This window comes from Rhagoletis pomonella, unplaced genomic scaffold (genome assembly GCF_013731165.1).
Source record: "Rhagoletis pomonella isolate Grant_MI unplaced genomic scaffold, Rhpom_1.0 Rhpom_scaffold_00008, whole genome shotgun sequence".
NCBI classification, from domain to species: domain Eukaryota; kingdom Metazoa; phylum Arthropoda; class Insecta; order Diptera; family Tephritidae; genus Rhagoletis; species Rhagoletis pomonella.
The window spans coordinates 43,125,864-43,144,295 of record NW_023458562.1 but is presented as its reverse complement, the minus strand read 5'-3'; the positions used below and the strand labels follow the sequence as shown (position 1 = coordinate 43,144,295).

The 18,432-nt window shown below is 42.4% G+C and overlaps 1 protein-coding gene across 1 annotated transcript in view; it reads left to right on the top strand.

Moving 5' to 3' along the window:
* Positions 1–1,886: 1,886 nt before the first annotated feature.
* Positions 1,887–18,432, top strand: part of LOC118744897 (2-hydroxyacyl-CoA lyase 1) — a 28,677-nt gene continuing 12,131 nt past the window's right edge. The window contains exon 1 of the mRNA XM_036478320.1: positions 1,887–2,036. Coding sequence (XP_036334213.1) covers positions 1,986–2,036 — 51 coding nt within the window. The 5' untranslated portion in view covers positions 1,887–1,985. The remainder of the gene's footprint in view (positions 2,037–18,432) is intronic.

Here is an 18,432-nt window from a genome sequence, read left to right as displayed (position 1 = left end):
TTTTTTTTTTTGCGTTCCTTTACTTTTCCTGTTATTCTCTTTTAGTGAGCGCATTTTGCTTAAGCTCTGGAATTTGACACTTTTCAGATTTTAGTCCAAAAAGATAAGGATTGAACCTATTACAACAAAAACATCATTTTGACATAATTGTCTTGACAATATTGTCCGGTTTAAACCCTAACAGGCTAACCTAATATTCACGCACGCCGCCAATTTATTGTCAAAAAATTTCTCATGCACATGCAACTTGTATGAGATCAACCGAAATTGAACGGCGTGCGTATGAAGCAAACTCAATTTACAATTTTTGTTCTGCGTGACATTTTGATTTGACGTTTCGCTCAATGAAATCAAATGCAAACACATGCAAGTCAATTTCGGGTGACGTAAAAAAACAAATTCCACGGCATGCGTACCAAAACGCAAGCCGCGAATATTAGGTTAGCCTGTAACTTAACCACATCACTAACTATTGCTGTCCACACTGCTGTTTGAAGCAAGAATGATAGAATACAAGATTGTGCCGTCCTGGGTGTTGACATTTGTGTACCACAAGTAAACAAAGAATGGAGCGAAAAGAAGAACGAGTTGAAACTGCCAAAGCAGTTCACTTTACAGAGAAAAACCTGTTTTAATTTTGATAAATGTGAAAATATTGCATTTTTCACCTATTCTATTAGAGAACAGTGAACATTTTAGTGCACTCTATTGCTTTGCAATTAAGGCTGCTGCAGAAAACTGCAGCAGCATCTCTGCAGGATTGATTAGTTAACTTGCTAATGGAGGCTGCGTGGAGCAGAAACAAAATCATTGTGAGGAAATGCTGTTAATATAATAATAGAGAAACATTTCGGGAACGGCTTTGCCCATGATTCAATAATACAAGGTTAGATAATTATTGACAGCTGCGGTTTGACACTCCCTTACAAAAGGTTGCATTTACGAAGGACGGAGAAAAGGGGAGAATGAAATCTCTTGGTGCGAAAATGGTAGTAGAAAAGTACGCAAAGTAGGCAATTAGTAGTGAAATTCCTTTTGCAAATTCTAATGTTTTTGCAGGAAATCTAGCATTTTAAACGAAATTTTGAACGTAATATTGATGTATCTATGTAAATTACGTAATTTATGTGCTATTTAGCTGTATAAAAAATGCCAAATGACTCAAAATTAAAATAAGACTACTATGAGATTGATGTAAACATCCCATTTAAAAACAGTTTATGTTTTCAACAGTTAAATATGCTTCATATGCATATACAAATAAACATATTGCACAAACGCTCATACCTCTATATCACACAAAGCTACACTGTTTCCATGTAAATGTGCAAAGAAGCAACACGGTGCCACTGCTAAGGGAGCGGTGCGAGAGAGACAACTGTCAGTTTATCGAACCTTGTATTATTGAATCATGGGCTTTGCCGTGCCCTATGTACACAAAATGCAGCGATTCGTCCCAGCGCTACACTTGCATCTACGCCTCTTGCATCTTGACGGCTGTCGCAATTTAACGCAATGCACTTCATTGTATTCGTTTTTACGCAGTCCTCAACTCAATAATCACTCACTAATTGCAAATTAACACAATTTAAACTGATTTTTCACTTATAATTAAAATTTATCTTTCGCTGATTTGTAAACAAAGGTTTATTTACAAGTTACCACAACTGTCAAAATCGGCAAAACCAAAGTAGCGGTACCACTGACGGCGCCACCTTTGTTCGCTGCACCGTGATCTTGTATTCTATCATTCTTGTATTCCTAAGTAGCTGGCAATTCTGAACGTACCGAATCATGATTGAATCATGGTACCGAATACCAAAACTCGGTTCTTTGCAGAGCTGTTTTTCTTTTGCATTTTGCTTTACGTTTGTTTCTCCTTCTTGCTGTTCTTTCTGCCTGACAAAACAGCTGGACCGAATCAAAGTACATAAATAGTAAATTAACAGATTTTGTACAATAAAGTATAAATTTTTCTATCTGAAATGTCGGAAATTGAAGCAGTCCAAATTGTTGCTGATTCTTTAAAAGAGCAGGTGAGAAAGTCCATAAAAAATAAATTTTGTTATCTTGGAAATATTGCATTGTAGTTTGAAGACGGTTGAAAACGGATAATATATAAGGGATAAACATTATTTATTATGTATTTAAAAGTTCATTTTAAAGTCATTTTATCAGCAATAAAATTCTCTGATCAAAGTGCATCTTAACAACCTCTTATGCATACATATGGATACATATTCATATACTACGTTCATACATATCGTGACTTGAAATGCAAAAGGACGTAACAAACATCGTCATTGAAATGCAAAAAGTCGTAACTTATAAAAAATTCAAAATTCACTTTTTGATGAAACAAAATTACTAGTCACGACTTTTTTCCATTTCTGTGGCGATGTTGTTACGTTATTTTGCATTTCAGGCGACGATATGTAGGTAAAGTATAAATAATCGAATATTTATAAGATTTACGTAGTTCAACGTCTTGCAAATTCTATGATCCCTAAATTTAATAATATGGCTAACTTGCAAGAATTGGAACTATCCCTGGTCTTCGAAATACACGCAAAGTATCGTGACATCTTACAAATAGTGAAATCTATTGTAGCGGCTACAACAACCCCGCCGGATCGGCTAGCCCTCAGTCGTTGTCATCAAGGTCAACTAACGGGAGACTCAATAAGCGTGCTCCCCCTATAGGATCTGTCCATAGGGGCAGAGGTGCACTATGGGACTACAGCGGCCAAAAGTAGTAAAAACAGATAAGCGAATTCTGAAAAAAATAATTACGCAGATACATAGCAAAATATCCAGCTAACCCAAACCAAAAAGAATTTTGGATGAAAATGCATATTTGCAATCATGATACGAGCTTAAAGTAGGAGCAATGCGAAAAATAAATTTGTAAGAAAAGATTTTCATTTTGTCGCAAGTAATTTGAATTAATTTTTTCACTTGTGCGGCTATATAAAAAGCCAATCTGATTGATGAGCAGTTTTTGTATATATCTGTGGTCAACATTGCTTTAAATTTTTATACATCTTTTGAAATGTATAAAACAGTTTACCTTGAAATTTTACATAATTTTGTGTGTAAAATTTTTCCAGTCCTTACTTTAAAAAGGGATATTTAAAAAGGACCAAGGAAGCGAGCTAAATTATACTTAGGACAAGTAAACATTAAATATGCGTGTCATGTTTCAAATAGTTCCAGCTGCGAGGAACTGCGAGTTCAGCTTCTATTCTTCCTTTTATAGACCCACCTCCTGTAAAATTTATTGAATTTTTATTGTAGAGCAAAAACGAAAGACTGATATGTAAATAAAATGAATAATATGCAATATAAAGAGGAAATTAAAGAAGGTGTAGATATTTATGACTCGCCAATCTATTACTCCCAATCAACGTTCAGTCAAAAATGGACGTTTCTCTGGACGGGATCCGTTTTCGATGGCAAGAGTCCTGCTTGCCTTAGCTCAGCTTTTGTTCTATAAAATGTAGGTAAAATTGAAAGTTTCAGTGTAAATACATATCGTGCACATAATTTAGTATGCAGGTATTGTAAATGTTTTCGCTTTGTCATTTTTTAAATGAAGAAATAGGAACCTATTTTAGAAATAAGATAAGTGTGCCTGTTCATTTTCTCCAAAATCCATAAAATTTGGTACTTGGAGCCAAAAAAGCTTCGTAGGAGGTGGGCGCCGTATTAAGAACCTCTTTATTATCTTCCAAGTTGGAAAATTTTGGCTTAAACGAGCAGGGCACACCGAATTTCATCAAAAAAGATTTTTTTTTAAATTGCGCCTGTTTTTCTAGAATTACTGGACGATAATGTAAACCGATTTTAACGATCTTTCAGATTTAAGCTTTTCTCATTAAAACCAGCATATGCTCTGAATTTCATAAAAAAAGGATAACGTTTACTATTTCCGCCCACAAGAGTTGTGGGCGTGGTAGCTCGTTGAATTTTACAATTTTCCACATTTCTTCATTCCTAAGTGCCGAACAGCCCATATACGAAATTTCAGCGAATTTCTAGTACGGTTACTACTTTTGGCCGCAGCTTATATGGGGACGTCCCACTGTGAGGCGTTAGTTGAATGGGGTTTCTCTCTTTATGCCGCGCACTCGTTTGGCACATCCGCTTTTAATCTGCTCAGGTACGAGTTAAACCTGCTGCAGTAGTCAACGAAATTGGGTTATTGTGGTCCGAGTCTCCCGAGGCAGACCAAGCTCTGTCTCGTTCACGTCAGGTGGTTGTATGCCAAAAACGTCATTCACAGGTTGGGAGTCGTGTGTAACTCGAGACCGACTGCGGCCACTGCTAAGGGAGCGGTGTGGGAGAGACAACTGTCAGTTTATCTAACGTTTAATAATTGAATCATGGATTTCGTAAACCCAAGTGAAATCCAATTTCAATATTTTCTTATAGTGGAAAATATTTTCAAGTAACATAAAATAAAAGAACGAGAAAACAAAATTTCAAGCAAATGAAGCGTGAAGCGTAAGCGATTATGACCGGATACAGTTCCCACATAAGTCAGACCGTGTTCCAAACACAACTTTGAGTGAATAATGGTGGCCTGACTTTGGAAAATGGTCCCATCGGTTATGGGGTAAAACAAGTATTTCTTAGCTTAAAGGTAGAACTCTCTAATTTTCAATTATATTACTCGTATAGCGGATACCTCCATAGCTTTTATGAAAAACTTATGAACACAAAATTATATCCTACGCTCGAACAAATGCACGAAATTTTTATGCATTTGTTCAGCCACTTATTCACATTTGAAAGAGAATAATGTATGAGTTAATGCAAATAAAGATAAGCGAGCCCGTTTGTCAACCGTATAAAAGGTATGTACATATTAGGGATGTTGCGTATGTGGAATATAAGACATCCGCGGATGCGAATGCGGATGCGAACAGCTAACATCCGCCGATGCGGATGTCAAGTATTTTTAAGAAACAATAAGAATCTTGTATAATGGTGAGATCGTTGTTTAAACAGCACTTACAAGCCAAACCAGATGTGCAAGGCTTTTGTAAAGCTTTTTAAAAATAATTCTTCATTCTTATTAATTTGGCTGTTTCAGAATTTGGGGAATCTGTAACTTCATCAGCGTTTTTCGATTTTAGTTTTTGTAAGTCATTTTTAATACTTTCTTCTGCGACTGGTTTTAAGAATTTTGCTTATAGCGAGCTAAATAAGTGGATATAGAAAATAAATTATTTTCCAGAAATGAAGATTTTGAACGAAATTCTCGTTTCAAAGTCGTGGCTGCCAGCCGAATCGGTTCAGTATATTGTAGGGCTGTGCGATTAATTGATTACTCAAAATTTTAATTAATCATAAAGTAAATAACTCAATTATTCGATTAATTGGAAATTATGATTACTCAAAAGTTCAGTTACTCGAGTAATCAAGATTTTTGATTAACCAAAAACAAAAATATTTGAGTAAAACGCTTTATGATTAATCAACATTTCGAGTAAAATGAGTAATCAACATTTCAACTCTTTACATATGTATAAAGTAGTTAAAGTTCCTTGATACTTTGAAAACAATGTTTCTGTTTTCAAAAATTAAAGCAAACAATTTTTTTCATATACAGAATGTAAAAAAGAAAATAAGCTTTTTCCAAAGCAAACTCTATTAACGAGCAAAATTATTTTTTTAGAGTAATCATATTTCAAGTAACTCGATTAATCATCGTTTTGAGTAATCAAAATCTTGATTACTCGAGTAATTGATTAACCGAATAATTGATTAACCAACTTGCTCGAGTAATCGAATAATCGCACAGCCCTAGTATATTGTTATTTAAAAAAAAGCACGCCGTTTTTTATAAGTATTTGAATCTCAGATAGTTACGTAGTTCTTATCTAATTAAAGGTCAGACCCATAGCTTTTCAATTACTTGAGCATCGAGTCTCTTTATAGCCAAACTTTGAACATTTCTGCTGGACTTTAAATAGCAAAGGAACAGGTTTACCACAGAGGTTTTTAGCCAAGGATCCAATGTATATCCCTAAAAAAATTTTGCCCGACAACATTATTGAAACAAATATACATATGTAACATCAAAACCAAATCACGAAAACACTTTCGTCTTTTGTGTATAGTAGTTTTTTTTTTAAGATTGGTCCAAAAAAAATCATAATGAAGAAAGAAATGCAGGTATTTAAAGCACAGAAAAAAAATATATATATTGTTAAAAGGACTATGTTCTCTTTGACGTAAGTCAAAGGTCAAGTAGAAGTTGGAACTTGTATGACTGTCCGTTGATAGCTCGGTTATATAGCTTAAGAAATAATATGTTTAAAGACATTTGTACCAGAGATTGGCAAACGATGCTGATTTTGTGATTTTAAGCCCGCTCACATAAAAAACGAGGGATTAACGAACACCAGTGCATAGCGTACAGTGCTTGCAAATACAGCCACCTTAAGTGAACGATACTTATAACAGCTCATACTGATATTGACTTCGGCAAACCAGTATTCCAAGTGAACGTGCACGAAACCAGCAACCGCCGTATTTGATCGACTGCCCCCCATTCCCACGACAGCCGGTTCTACGTACCGGAATGACTCGGGTTTCACCCGACCAAGGGCTGTTGTTTCGGCGATCTAACCCCGTTTAGGTCGGCGAAGTATCTCAGAAGTTGTCCGTCCATAGGGCAACATTCACTACGCATTCTCCTACTCAGGGCTGGCATCGAGTCAAACCCTGGGCCAGAAATATACACCTGCTGTGTATGCCGAAGACGATTACACCACAACTCCACCTCAGTCAAGTGTAATGCCTGCGAGGGGTGGAGTCACCTCAGGGTCTGCTCGGGACTACGGACACACAGGCAGTGGACCACGTCGTACGTGGCCCCCTGTTGCTCAAACAGAGCAGCCTCCACGGCAAACCATAGTCCGCCCGTGCAGCCCCACACACTCACACAGCAACCACACACAGTCGCCACAACACAACAACATAATAACACCACAGACCGCACCACAGCCACCACAGACCACATAACACACACAACCGCACCACCACCTACACGCCGCCGCCAACAACTCCTGGTTCCCCCCTACAATCTGCACGGTATGTCAGACCAGAATATTCCGTAATGTGACATCAGTCAAGTGCAACACCTGCCTTGGCTGGTGCCACTTTAGGGCATGTTCAGGTCTGCGTACCACGCGAGATTGGACGGGGAACTTCGAGGGCCCGTGCTGCGCTGCTCGGTCGCAGACGCCAATTGCGACGCCACCACCACCACCACAGGACGGCAATCACCTCAGCAGCGCACACAGCCAACGGCGGCAAGAACATACACCTCACTCACACCCCACATCACGACACGTCTCCCGAACCACATGAAGCTCCTCCAATTTAACTGTAACGGGCTACAGAGCAAGATTGAGGAGATAACCGTCTTCATGTGTCGGCATGGTATATTAATAGCTGCGGTCCAAGAGACGAAGTTGCACAGCAATTCAACTCTGTTGAATTGCGCCGGGTACAACGTGCACCGTCGAGATCGCGAGCGAGATAATGGTGGTGGCTTAGCGTTCATCACGCACCACACCGTGCAGTATCGTCTTATCGAAGCAGACATCGACCGCAGGGATACCACCCTAGAATGTCAGGGCATCGCTATCCGGTCAGGCGATGTCGAGCTCGAAATATTTAATATATACATACCCCCCTGCCACCTGCTGCCCGGCAGGATATCACCCTGATATAGGTGCGCTCCTCAGAGGTGAAAACCGTATGGTAGTAGGTGACTTTAATGCGCACCACGATCTTTGGCACTCAAGCCTGTCAAACGATCGTAGGGGAACAGACTTGGCTGAGCAGATAGACGATTCGACATTCTGCACAATGAACGACGACGCACCCACCAGGATTATGGGTAACTGCAGTAGCTCGCCAGACATCACAATAGTCAGCGCTGGTCTGATAAACAGCATAACGTGGCGACCTATGCTGACTCTAGCATCAGACCATCTACCCATAGTCATCTCGATTGATAAACCAACCGACTTTGCCTCCGCCAAACACCGGACCTATATCAACTTTTCCAAAGCTGATTGGAAAGGTTACGCGGAGTTTACCGAAAACACCTTCGCAGCGCTCCCCACACCAACCGACGTCCATCTCGGTGAACGTAAGTTCCGCAGGGCTATCACTGCTGCTGCAGCTCGCTTCATACCGGCAGGACGTATATCGGACCCACGTCCAAACTTCCCTGCCGAAGCGGCTGTTCTAGCTGATGAGCGTGATAGCCTTCGTCAGGCCGATCCCGGAGATCCCCGTATCAGGGATCTCAACGCGGAGATTCGGCAACTTGTAAACGAACATAAGCGGAAGAAGTGGGAGGAGCACCTGAAGACCTGTAATTTCACCTCTTGTGTGAGCAAGCTTTGGTCAACCGTGAGGTCATTGTCTAATCCGACGAAGCACGACGACAGAGTCCAAATTTCCTTCGGCGACCATGCTTCGTCGGACCCGGAGCGATGCGCGAGCTATTTCAGCCGGCAGTTCATACTGCATCCTCCGGTAGACAAAGCCAAGCGTCGAGTGACCAGAAGGCTGCACAAACTGCCAACAACTTGTGCCCCCCTTGCTTTCACTTGCGGTGAAGTTCAGGTGGCCATCGGGAAGGCGAAAGCCTCCAAAGCCATGGGTCCCGACGGAATATGCATGCTGATGCTGAAAAATTTGGGTCCTGCGGGGGTAGCGTACCTAACGGAGGTCCTCAACCTGTCAATGGCCACTCTCATCATCCCAGACATCTGGAAGGTGGGGAGAGTGGTCCCACTGCTCAAACCGGGGAAACCCGCCAACAAAGGAGATTCGTATCGTCCGATTACACTCCTTTCCCCGGTAGCGAAGACACTCGAGGCCTTGCTACTCCCGTACTTCACAAATCACCTGACCCCAGCGAAGCATCAGCATGGTTTCCGTAAAGTGCACAGTACAACAACAGCACTTAACGCCATAAACACTCAGATAACTCGTGGCCTTAACCGCAACCGTCCCTGTGAGAGAACGATTCTAGTAGCGTTGGACTTGTCAAAGGAGTTTGACACCGTCTGCCATTCCACGCTGCTAGAAGATATAGAGGGCTCCTCTCTCCCACAGAGGCTCAAACGGTGGTCGGCAAATTATCTGCGTGGTCGACATTCGTCGGTAATATTTAGAGACAAAACGAGTAAGCAGCGTAAAATAAAACAGGGGGTTCCTCAGGGTGGTGTCCTTTCCCCGCTACTGTTTAACTTTTATATTTCAAAGCTCCCTCAACCACCAGAGGGAGTCTCGATTGTCTCCTATGCCGACGACTGCTCGATCATGGCGACTGGGCATGGAATTGATGACCTGTGTTTGAAAGTAAACGGCTATCTCTCCGAACTTTCTCGCTTCTTCACTGCAAAGTGTCTAGCCCTCTCCCCTACGAAATCCTCCGCGACCCTGTTCACAACCTGGACGAAGGAGGTCAGGCTACCGCTGGGGATTCACGTCGATGACACACCAATTCCGACGGTGAATAACCCCAAAATACTCGGAGTAACATTCGACAGCCTGCTCTCCTTCTCTGCGCACTCAACCGCTATTGTCAATAAAGTACAGAGCCGCAACAAGGTCCTCAAGTCGCTAGCCGGCAGTACTTGGGGCAAAGACAAAGAAACGTTGCTGGCAACATACAAGGCAATAGGCCGGCCGGTTTTGAACTACGCAGCGCCAGTGTGGTCGCCAGGGACTAGTAGGACGCAGTGGACGAAGCTACAGACGGCACAAAATACGGCACTTAGGACAGCGACGGGATGCCTCCTGATGTCGCCTGAACACCATTTGCACGGCGAGGCACAAATGCTCCCAGTCAAGGAGCATAATATAATGCTCTGCAAGCAGTTCCTGATAGGGAGCCACATAAGTGGCCACCCAAGCAGACAGCTGCTTGCAGAGGAGCCCTCGCCTAGGCACGTCAGGAGGCATCTATATGAACTGACGGACGAAGTCCAGAGGTTCATTAAGCAACCTCTGGACCCGACAGCGTACAGACAGGCCCTGAACGGCATTCACAGGGACTCAGTCTCGAGTTATGTAGACTCTAGACCTGTGAATGCCGTTCTAGGCATACCACCCCCGGACATAGACGAGACAGAGCTTCATCTGCCTCGGGAGACACGCATTACACTCGCTCAACTTCGCTCCGGCTACTGCAGCAGGTTAAACTCCTACCTGAGTAGGTTGAATGAGGATGTGCCGAACGAATGTCCGGCATGCGGAGAGACCCCACATGACTCGAACCATCTCTTCGCATGCCCGGAAAACCCGACAACCCTAACGGCCCTGTCCCTGTGGACAGATCCCACAGAAGCTGCACGCTTCCTAGGGTTGCCGTTAGTGGAACTTGACGACAACGACTGAGATACCAACCGATCTGGGCGGGGTTGTTGTAGCCGCTACAACAACAACAACAACATCGACTGCCCCACGACAGTCGGGTTTATTAAACAACCTCTGGACCCGTCAACCTACCGACAGGCCCTGAACGGCATTCACAGGGAATCAGTCTCGAGTAATGTAGACTCCCGCCCTGTGAATGCCGTTCTAGGCACACAAACACCGGACGTGGACGGGACAGAACTTTGTCTGCCTCGGGAGACCCGTACTACAATAGCCTAACTTCGCTCTGGCTATTGCAGCAGGCTAAACTCTTACCTGAGCAGAATCAATGAGGATATGCCCAACCAATGCCCGGCATGTGGAGAGTCGCCACATGACTCGCGGCACCTCTTCACATGCATGGAAGTCGCACACTTCCTAGCTGAAATGGACGACAACCAGGATGAACCAACCCGAGCGGGGCTTAGTAGCCGCTACAACAACAACGACAACGCAAGTGGTTATTTTAGTAACTCCCGGTAGTGCAGAGAGAGCCGATGGTGACTATCGCCTAGGACATTGCTCTGTAAAAGTAATCGCTGAAATACACTGCAAGTCGGTCTGTAATTGCCGGAGTTTACCAGGTAGCTACCGATTCATCAGTCCTGTAGTCTAGTCGCTCCCCAGTACTGCAGGGTAATGACAAAATAATGCTATACTTACAGAATATTTAATGTATTAATTTTCAAACAAGCATATTGTCCATGGCTGGTTCACTGTACACTGTGCTTAGACCTTTTTGTCATTTGAGGGGATTTTAAAAAAAGCTTTAGGAAGCTATTTTGATATTTAAAAAAACCATTTTTGGAGGTATTTTCTAATCGGTCCACCTCACGTAAATCTTAATATATTTCCGAAATATTTTTGTGGAAGTCTTACAATTCCTTATAGATTTTATAATTCCAATGGAAATACAGTACCGATTTTGTATGGGGAGGGATGCTGTCTAATGTTAATTCTTTTTGCATGGGAAATTTATACCTTTAATGTACATACATTAAACATTGAATAAACAAAGGAAATGTGACCAAAATTTAAGCAAAATAAGGCGTTTCTATTGTATATACTTAAATCTAACATTGCACAGTCTTAAAGTGATAGATTTTCAGCAGACGTTTGGGATTTTTTAGTTGAATACTTTTTCACAAAATTAGAGCACCAAAATTCAGAATGGTGTTGCTGCACATTAAACATTAAACATGAAATAACCTTTGAACCTTAAATAAACATAAGCATTAACATTAAATAAACAAAGGAAATGTAGCCAAAAATTTTTCAAAATAAGGCGTTTATATTATTTCTGCCACTAGCGTACGTTTCAGCAAAAGCTGGAGCAAATTTTTGTTATAATTCGTTAAAAAACCTTAGTAAAGTCTCCCTTGCCCATATGATTATCACGTGCTAGTTTTTTTTGTCAAACGTTGAATTTTGAGTAGTGCCCCTTTTGAAGACGGTGTGCGATATGTGCATACTTAAATGTAATATCTTAATATTATACATATCCAGCCGATGTGTTTTTAGATTTTTTGGTGATGGACAGACTATCAAAAATTTTTGATTGTTAAAAGATATGTACATATGTACACTTAGGTGCAAAATTGAGTCAATAATAAAAAAAATCACAATTTATGGGTTTGTCGGTGGTTCTTTGGCAAAATTATAATGAATCTTTTTTTTTTGATATAATTGGAGTATAGTTTAAACTGCACTGCAAAGAATCCACCATAAAATTATTAAATCTCGCTAACGGACATGCACTCCATCATTTTTTGTAAATTAACACATTGACTCAATTTTGCACCCATATAAATTATAAGAGACTAGCCAATGCCCGCTTGCTTCGCGGCGCCAAATCAGATTCTTTACGTTGGCCAATACAAAAATAGCGTTTGAAAGCAAAAGCGGTCTGTAAAGTAAACATCATTAGTTTAAATTGAAACGACTAAAGAGCAGAATCCTCCTCACATTCCCACGACAGCCGGTTCTACGTACCGGAATGACTCGGGTTTTACTCGACCAAGGGCTGTTGTTTCGGCAATCTAACCCCGTTTAGATCGGCGAAGTATCTCAGAAGTTGGTCTTCCGTAGGGCTACATTTGCTACGTATTCTTCTGCTCAGGGCTGGAATCGAGTCAAGCCCAGGGCCAGAAACCTGCACCTGCTGTGTATGCCAGAGACGACTACACCACAACTCCACCTCAGTCAACTGCAATGCTTGCGAGGAGTGGAGTCACCTCATAGTCTGCTTAGGATTACGGACACATCGGCAGTGGACCACATCGTTTGTGCCCCCTGCTGCTCAAACAGAGCAGCCTCCACGGCTAACCCCAGTCCACCTGAGCAGCTCAACACAGACACCACAGCACCACAACATAACAACACAATATACCACACCACAATCACGACAGACCACATAACTGACACAACCGCACCACCATTCACACGTCGCCGCCAACAACTCGTGGTTCCTCCTACAATCTGCACGCTATGTCAGTGACATCAGTCAAGTGCAACACTTGCCTTGGTGGGTGCCACTTTAGGGTATGTTCAGGTCTGCGTACCACGCGAGATTAGGCGAGGAACTTCGAGGGCCCGTGATGCGCTGCTCGGTCGCAAACCCCAACTGCGACGCCACCCACTACCACCAGAGGGCGGCAACCTCAACTGCAGCGCACACAGCCAATGGCGGCAATACCACACACATCCCTCACACCCCGCATAACTGCTCGTCACCCGAACCACTTGAAGCTCCTTCAATTTAACTGTAACGGACTTCAGAGCAAGATCGAGGATATAACTGTCTTCATGGGAAAGCATGGTATATTGATAGCTGCGGTCCAAGAGACGAAGTTGCACAGCAATTCAACATTGTTGAATTGTGCCGGGTACACCGTGCACCGTCGAGATCGCGAGCGAGATAATGGTGGTGGCTTAGCGTTCATCACGCACCACACCGTGCAGTATCGTCTTATTGAAGCAGACATCGACCGCAGGGATACCACTCTAGAATGTCAGGGCATTTCTATCCGGTCAGGCGATGTTGAGCTCGAAATATTTAATGTGTACATACCCCCTGTCACTTGCTGCCCGGTAGGATATCACCCTGACATAGGTGCGCTCTTCAGAGGTGAAAACCGTATGGTAGTAGATGACTTTAATGCGCACCACGATCTTTGGCACTCAAGCCTGTTAACAGTCGTAGAGGAACAAACTTGGCTGATCAGATAGAAGATTCGACATTCTGCACAATGAACGACGACGCACTATGGGACTGCAGCGGCCAAAAGTAGTAAAAACGGATTAGCGAATTCTGAAAAAGTAATTACGCAGATGCATAGCAAAATATCCAGCTAACCCAAACCAAAAAGAATTTTTGAAAAAATGCACATTTACAATCATGACACGAGCTTAAATTAGGAGCAAGGCGATAAAATAAATTTGTAAGAAAAAATTTTGATTTTGTCGCAAGTAATTTGAACTAATTTTTCAACTTGTGCGGATATATAAAAAGCCAATCTGACTGATGAGCAGTTTTTGAATATATCTGTGGTCAAACATTGCTTTAAATTTTTATAAATCTTTTGAAATGTATAAAACAGTTTACCTTGAAATTCTACATAAATTTGTGAGAGTAAAATTTTTCGAGTGTTTACTTTAAAAAGGGATATTTAAAAAGGACCTAGGAAGCGAGCTAAATTATACTTAGGACAAGTAAACATTAAATATGCATATCATATTCCAAATAGTTCCAGCTGCGAGAAACTGCGAGTTCAACTTCTATTCTTCCTTTTAAAAACCCACCTCCTGTAAAATTTATTAAATTATTATTGTGGAGCTGAAAGGAAAGACTCTGATATGTACATAAAACGAATAATATGCAATAAAAAGTGGAAATTAAAGAAAGTGTAGATATTAATGACTCGCCAATCTATTAATCACAATCAACATTCAGCCAAAAATTTACGCTTCTCTGGACGAGATCCGTTTTCGATGGCAAAAGTCCTGCTTGCCTTAGCTCAGCTTTTGTTGTATAAAATGTAGGTAAAATTGAAAGTTTGAGTGTACATACATATCGTGCACATAATTTAGTATGCAGGTATTGTAAATGTTTCCCTTTTGTCATTTTTAAAACGAAGAAATAGGAACTTCTTTAGAAATAAAATAAATGTGCCTGCTTATTTTCTCCAAAATTCATAAACTTTTGTACTTGGAGCCAAAAAAGTTGTGTAGGAGGTGGGCGCCGTAATAAGAAATTCTTTATTATCTTCCAAGTTGGAAAATTTTGGCTTAAATGAGCAGGGCACACCGAACTTCATCAGAAAAGTTTTTTTTTTAAATTTCTGCCTGTTATTCTAGAATTACTGGATGATATTGTAAACCGATTTTGACGATCTTTCAGATTTAAATTTTTCTCGTTAAAACCAGCATATGCTCTGAATTTCATCAAAATCGGATAACATTTACTATTTCCGCCCACAAGAGCTGTGGGCGTGGTAGCGCGTTGAATTTTACCATTTTTCACATTTCTTCATTCCTAAGTGCCAAACAGCGCATATACGAAATTTCAGCGAATTTCTAGTACGGTTACTACTTTTTGCCGCAGCTTATATGGGGACGTCCCACTGTGCGACGCACCCACCAGGATTATCGGCAACTGCTGCAGCTCGCCAGACATAACAGTAGTCAGCGCTGGTCTGATAAACAGCGTATCATGGCGACCTATGCTGACTTTGGCATCAGACCATCTGCCCATAGTCATCTCGATCTATAAACCAACCGAGTTTGCTTCCGCGGAACACTGGACCTATATCAACTTATCTAAAGCTGATTGGAAAGGCTTCGCGGAATTTACTGAGAGCCCCTTCACTGCGCTCCCCAGACCAACCGACGTCCACCTTGGTGAACGTAAGCTCCGCAGGGTTGTTACTGCTGCTGCAGCTCGCTTCGTACCGGCAGGATGCATTACGGAACCACGTCCAAATTTCCCTGCTGAAGCGGCTATTCTAGCCGATGAGCGTGACAGCCTTCATCAGGCCGATCCCGGAAATCCCCGTATCAGGGATCTCAATGCGGAGATTCGGCAACTAGTGAACGTACATAAGACTTGTAACTTCACCTCTGGTGTGAGTAAGCTTTGGTCAACCGTGAGTTCACTGTCCAATCCGACGAAGCACGACGACAGGGTCAGGACGACAGTTCATACTGCATCCTCCGGTGGACAAAGTCAAGCGTCGAGTGACCAGAAGGCTGCACAAACTGCCAACAACTTGTGCCCCTCTTGCTTTCACTTGCGGTGAAGTTCAGGTGGCCATCGGGGAGGCTAAAGTCTCCAAAGCCATGGGTCCCGACTGAATATGCATGTTGATGCTGAAAAATTTGGGTCATGCGGGAGTAGCGTACCTAACGGAGGTCCTCAATATGTCTATGGCCACTCTCATCATGGGAGAGTGGTCCCACTGTTCAAACCGGGGAAACCAGCCAACAAAGGAGATTATTATCGACCGATAACACTCCTTTCGCCGGTAGCGAAGACAGTAGAGGCCTTGCTGTACCGTATTTCACGAACCACCTGACCCCAGCGAAGCATCAGCATGGTTTCCGTAAAGTGCACAGTACAACATCAGTACTTAACGCCATAAACACTCAGATAACACGTGGCCTTAACCGCAACCGTCCCTGTGAGAGAACTATTAGCATGGAATTGAAGACTTGTGTTCGAAAGTAAACGGGTATCTCTCCGAGCCTTCCCGCTTCTTCACTGCAAAGAGCCTAACCCTCTCCCCTACATAATCCTCTGCGACTTTGTTCACCACCTGGACGAAGGAGGTCAGGCTACCGTTAGAAATTCACGTCGATGATACACCAATTCCGACGGTGAATAACTCCAAAATACTCGGAGTAATCTTCGACAGTCTGCTCTCCTTCTCTGCGCACGCAACCGTCATTGTCAACAAAGTACAGAGCCGCAACAAGGTCCTCAAGTCGCCAGGCAGCAGTACTTGTAGCAAAGACAAAGAAACGTTGCTGGCAACATACAAGGTAATAGGCCGGCCGGTTTTAAATTACGCAGCTGCAGACTACACAAAACATCGCACTACGCACAGCGACTGGATGCCTCCTGATGTCGCCACCACCTGAGCACAACCTGCACGACGAAGCAAAAACGCTCCCGATAAAGGAGCACAACTCAATGCTCAGCAAGCAGTAGACGTGGCCACCCAAATAGGCAACTGCTTGCAGAAGAGCCCTCACCCAGGCACGTCAGGAGGCATCTCAACGAACTGACGGATAAAGTCCAGAGGTTCATTAAACAACCTCTGGACCCGTCAGCTTATCGACAGGCTCGAGTTATGTAGACTCCAGACCTGTGAATGCCGTTCTAGGCGCGCAACCACCGGACATAGACGAGAAGGAGCTTCATCTGCCTCGGGAGACTAGAACCACAATAGCCCAACTTCGCTCTGGCTACTGCAGCAGGTTAAATTCATACCTGAGCAGATTAGACGCAGATGTGCCAAATGAGTGTCCGGCATGCGGAGAAATACCCCATTACTCGAAAAATGTCTTCGTATGCCCGGAAAACCCGACAATCCTAACGCCTTTGTCCCTGTGGACCGGGCACCCTGAAATTGTGCATATGGAAACTGTGCATACGAAATAATGCATATGAAAAAAAACCGAAATAATGCATACGAAAAAAACCGAAATAATGCATATGAAAAAAACTGAAATAATGCATATATGCACAGTTTCGGTTGAAAACCGCAACTATGCATATTATAAAAACCGAAATTATGCATATGCACTCTTTCGTTTGAAAACCGAAATAACGCATATGAAAAAATCGAAATAAGTGCAAATCCGAAATAGTGCATACATGAAAACGAACTTCTTTCTGGATTATAACCCTGTGTTGCCGGAAACGAAGGGCGGAAATATTTTTGCGCAGAACTTCTTTCTGCGTAGGCGGCCTTCGGCCGCGCTTAGGGATTATAACCTTTACTGAGTAGAACTCTCTTTTCTGTGTTGCCGGAAAAGAAGGGCGGAAGTATTTTTGCGCAGAACTTCTCTCTGCATACACAGTTTCGGTTGAAAACCGAAATAATGCATATGTGAAAGACGAAGTAATGCATACATGCACAGTTTCGGTTGAAAACCGAAATAATGCATATGGCAAAAACCGAAATGTCTAAATGCACAGTTTCCATATGCGAAATTTCGGTGTCCCTGTGGACCGACCCTATTGAGGCTGCACGCTTCTTAGGGCGTCTTGGAGATATTAACCGATCTGGGCGGGGTTGTTGTAGCCGCTACAACAACAACAAAATCCTCCTCACACATAGGCCAAGAATAGTAGCGCTGTTATACCATATGGAATACTAGTCCGTTTCGATGTCATGAGTTTTACCGATGGTCTTATTTCCACCTGTGAGATCTCTGCCAAGCGTGCGTAATATTCTTCTATGATCTTGCAACTTCAACATTGATCCGATGTACCATGTAAGCCAATAAAAGTCCTTATAAGAAACCTAAAGAGCACAGATGAGCGTTTTCAGGTTTAGGAGGGCCAAGAATCCTCACCCCATTAGATCCCTTTTCTGCAAAACCACTGCTTGTCACGAAATGAATACGCATTATGAATTTCAATCAGATTCTATAAAACATATCGGGTACATTTTTGGAAAACGAAGTTTTCATCATACAGGTAGCTCACTTTGCGAATTTGAACGAAATCGGGTAATAAATACGACTTTTATAAGTAACTCTACTCCAGCGCCACCAGCGTGTTGTCTAGTAGGCTATAATAGGACCATATATGCAAGGTATAACCTCCGACAATTTGACTGGTTTTTGAGTTTAGTCCGAACAACGAAAACGGCTATCATTTTATGTAAGTATGTATATATATGCTTGGAATGAAAAAAAGCATCATGAAAGTAATAAACCTTTCGAATTTGCATTAACATAATCGGTTTA